The sequence below is a fragment of the Solanum tuberosum genome, unplaced genomic scaffold (assembly GCF_000226075.1).
Source record: "Solanum tuberosum cultivar DM 1-3 516 R44 unplaced genomic scaffold, SolTub_3.0 scf00348, whole genome shotgun sequence".
Classification (NCBI taxonomy): Eukaryota; Viridiplantae; Streptophyta; class Magnoliopsida; order Solanales; family Solanaceae; genus Solanum; species Solanum tuberosum.
In genome coordinates, this window is record NW_006239285.1 from 277,291 (window position 1) to 280,352 (window position 3,062).

The window sequence follows — 3,062 nt, forward strand, 5'->3', positions numbered from 1 at the left end:
CCCATAGAACCATCTACGACCCGTCAAACCCTTCTAGTAGACTGAGGTCTTAAACCAATTAGTCTTAATCATTCTATGGGTCAGTCATATGACCTGCCAAACTTTCTATGATTTGTCTTATTCAATTAGGTCAAACATTAGAAACTTAAAAATTTTTTCCACAACTCAACTTAAGTTCTATGACTCAACTTCTACGTCCCATAAAACCTCCTATGGTCTGTAGATGAGACTCGTAGGTCACACCAACAGTGCCAAAAACTGATTTTTTTCTTTTTAATTCAACTTTCCAATTTCCAAGGTGTTACAGTCACCCTCATTCTGTTCAATTTTTTCGCTTCGGGTATATTACATACTCGTACATATAATGCACTAATGTCATTTGACCTGCATCTTAAAAGTGCAGGTACTCAGGATCATCAACAGACACTTCGTCTAGATCACTTTGTATTCCTTGACCGCTTTTGGTGACCCCCTCCTGGCATTTTAGGGGACCCCATTTTATTCATCTTTTTGTTTATTTGTTTTGAGGTGTCGTAGATCTTGTCTCGACATCCATATTGAACTATAGAGGCTTCATAGATAGAGAGTGTTGATGATTCTTTCAATATTTTCTTTAAACTATTATTGCTTTTAAATTATCTGAGTTGATTATTTTTGAGACAATGATTTACTTTTGTTTTTAAAGCTTATATCTGCTTGGGTCAGTCTTCCGCTAAGTAGTTAGCCAGACCAAGAGTTCGCTTGGGGACCAACAATAGTTCTCGAGTGTCGGTCACATCTAGGGTATAGGCTCGGGGTGTGACACTAAATTTTGAACATCAACATTTGCATTTGTCTATGAAGTTTGAAAAAAAACCCGTAGAAGGTATTTTATTTTGTGATATAAGAAGTATTTTGTATCGTTTGTGCTTTATTTCTTATGCTGACATCTCTTCATTGAAAAATTCTCCTTGCTTGAAGTGGATATAGAACTAAGAAGTCCTAGGAGCGCTTGTGATTTGTATTTATTTTCACATGGTTACTAATAAACATGCTTCTCTTTTCAATTAATAGTGTATGATACTTTCTGAATTGATGCATCAATGAAAATAAATATAATAATATGTTTTCTTATATATATATATATATATATATATATAACTATCATAAAGAAGATTGATATTTATATAATGTGAATATTTTTTACTCACATGAGAGGAAAGATAATTATGTTTGTGCAGGTATATTTGCAATTCAGGATTCTTGCATCTTTTATTTATTTGATTTGGCAATTTTTAAGACAATTTTGACAAGTGATCAATGAGGGAAAAGATGTCCAGATTGTTGTGATGTAGTATAATATTGGAGCTCTTTTAATCGAGTGTTATTTCTCTATAATATTACAGAATTTTACTTAATAGTATATTTAATTAATTTTTGAGATTTTTCTCATCACTACTTAACTATTTGATTTGTTTAAATTTAAGACAATTAATTCCTTCTTCTAAAATAACTATTTCCTTCCTTTAACAATTTTTTAATTTATACGATAACATCTTTTCCCTATATCAGCAGTGAACTTTTTTTAAAATAATTTCTGAACTTTTCTTTTTTCCATTTCATAATAATAACTCATAAATAAATTGAAAACGATAGGCCGTTAGTTATCAATTCAAAAATAATTAAATTCTTGAAGATAGATATTGTGCAGGTGCAAGAAAAAAAGTAGGAAGATATTTTAAAAGAAATATATTTATGGATAAGATAATATATAGCTTTGAACGTGAGAATTTAAAAAATTTAGAAGTACATATATGGAATATTAATAATTAAATTCTTGAAGATAGATATTGTGCAGGTGAAGAAAAAAAGTAAGAAGATATTTTTTTCATCTAAAAGAAATATATATATGATAAGATAATATATAGCTTTGACCGTGAGAATTCAAAAAAATTTAGAAGTACATATATGGAATATTAATTATATATCATGGATTAGACGGTGGATATATACAAATTTATGGTAAATTGGTGTAGCTTCTTACTGTGATGTTGTTTATTTAGGAAAAAAAAAGAAGGTAAATAAATAAATAAATAAAAATGTGAAGAAAATAAATAAGCTACTAAAAGGAAGTGGTAGAACTTGGTAAGCAAATCTAATATAGACTTTTGGTGTAACAAGATAGACTCAAATATTTGTATAAATAATAATTAGAAAATGTTCTCTTCATTTTTGTTCTTATCTGTTTAACTTTGTGTTTTCTTTCAACAAAAAAACATCTAAAACAAATCAGTGTTATCAAATTTTTTTTCCAGAAGAAATAATGGAGGAACAAAACAATCAACTCTTTGAAATAATCAGATGTCTGGTGGTAGATGTTGATGTCACTTGTCTTCTCATTACTGCTACTTTTCTCAAGAAATCCAAATTTGAAGGTACTTAACTTTAGTTTTTCATTTTACTAAATTTTTTGAGTGTTTAAAATCTAATATTGTGATGACACTTATATCATCTTAAAATAAAGTATATTTTTTATTCTTTTCATGTTATCATATTTTGATTTGAGATTTATGTCGATCGAGATTTATATAAGTCAAACCTAGCCATCAATTCATCTAATTAGTTTCTTTTAATTTCTTCTTTTTCTCATCAACTGATTTTGGAAAATTTTCTATATGTATTATCAATAGTTTTATTTTTTTTATATGTTTTACAATAATATAATTTCTTGGTTTAATTCAGTTGTGACAGTGAAGAGCGCAAAAGATGCTTTGGGTGTTCTTCGTGGCAGTGGCCTCTCATTTGATCTTGTGGTCACAGAAGTCCACATGCCCAAAATGAATGGCTTTCAACTTCAACAAGAAATAGCCAAAGAATTTATCATTCCTGTTGCTTGTGAGTTTATACTTCTTTATATTCTTCTTGGAATTGAAATTATGTCGTATAATAGATGACTATAAGAGAAAAAATAGTTTCGTATTGATAACTCTCGATCAATAACATATTTATATATAAAATAACTCACCCTAAGAGCATTGTTGATGATTGATGGAAAGAAATTAACCCCACCCCAAATATAAAGG

General features: G+C 28.8%; 1 protein-coding gene across 1 annotated transcript in view; it reads left to right on the plus strand.

Moving 5' to 3' along the window:
- Positions 1-2,300: 2,300 nt before the first annotated feature.
- Positions 2,301-3,062, plus strand: part of LOC107063451 (two-component response regulator ORR26-like) — a 2,126-nt gene continuing 1,364 nt past the window's right edge. The window contains exons 1-2 of the mRNA XM_015315354.1: positions 2,301-2,414; positions 2,722-2,874. Of these exons, the coding sequence (XP_015170840.1) occupies positions 2,303-2,414; positions 2,722-2,874 (265 nt within the window). The 5' untranslated portion in view covers positions 2,301-2,302. The remainder of the gene's footprint in view (positions 2,415-2,721; positions 2,875-3,062) is intronic.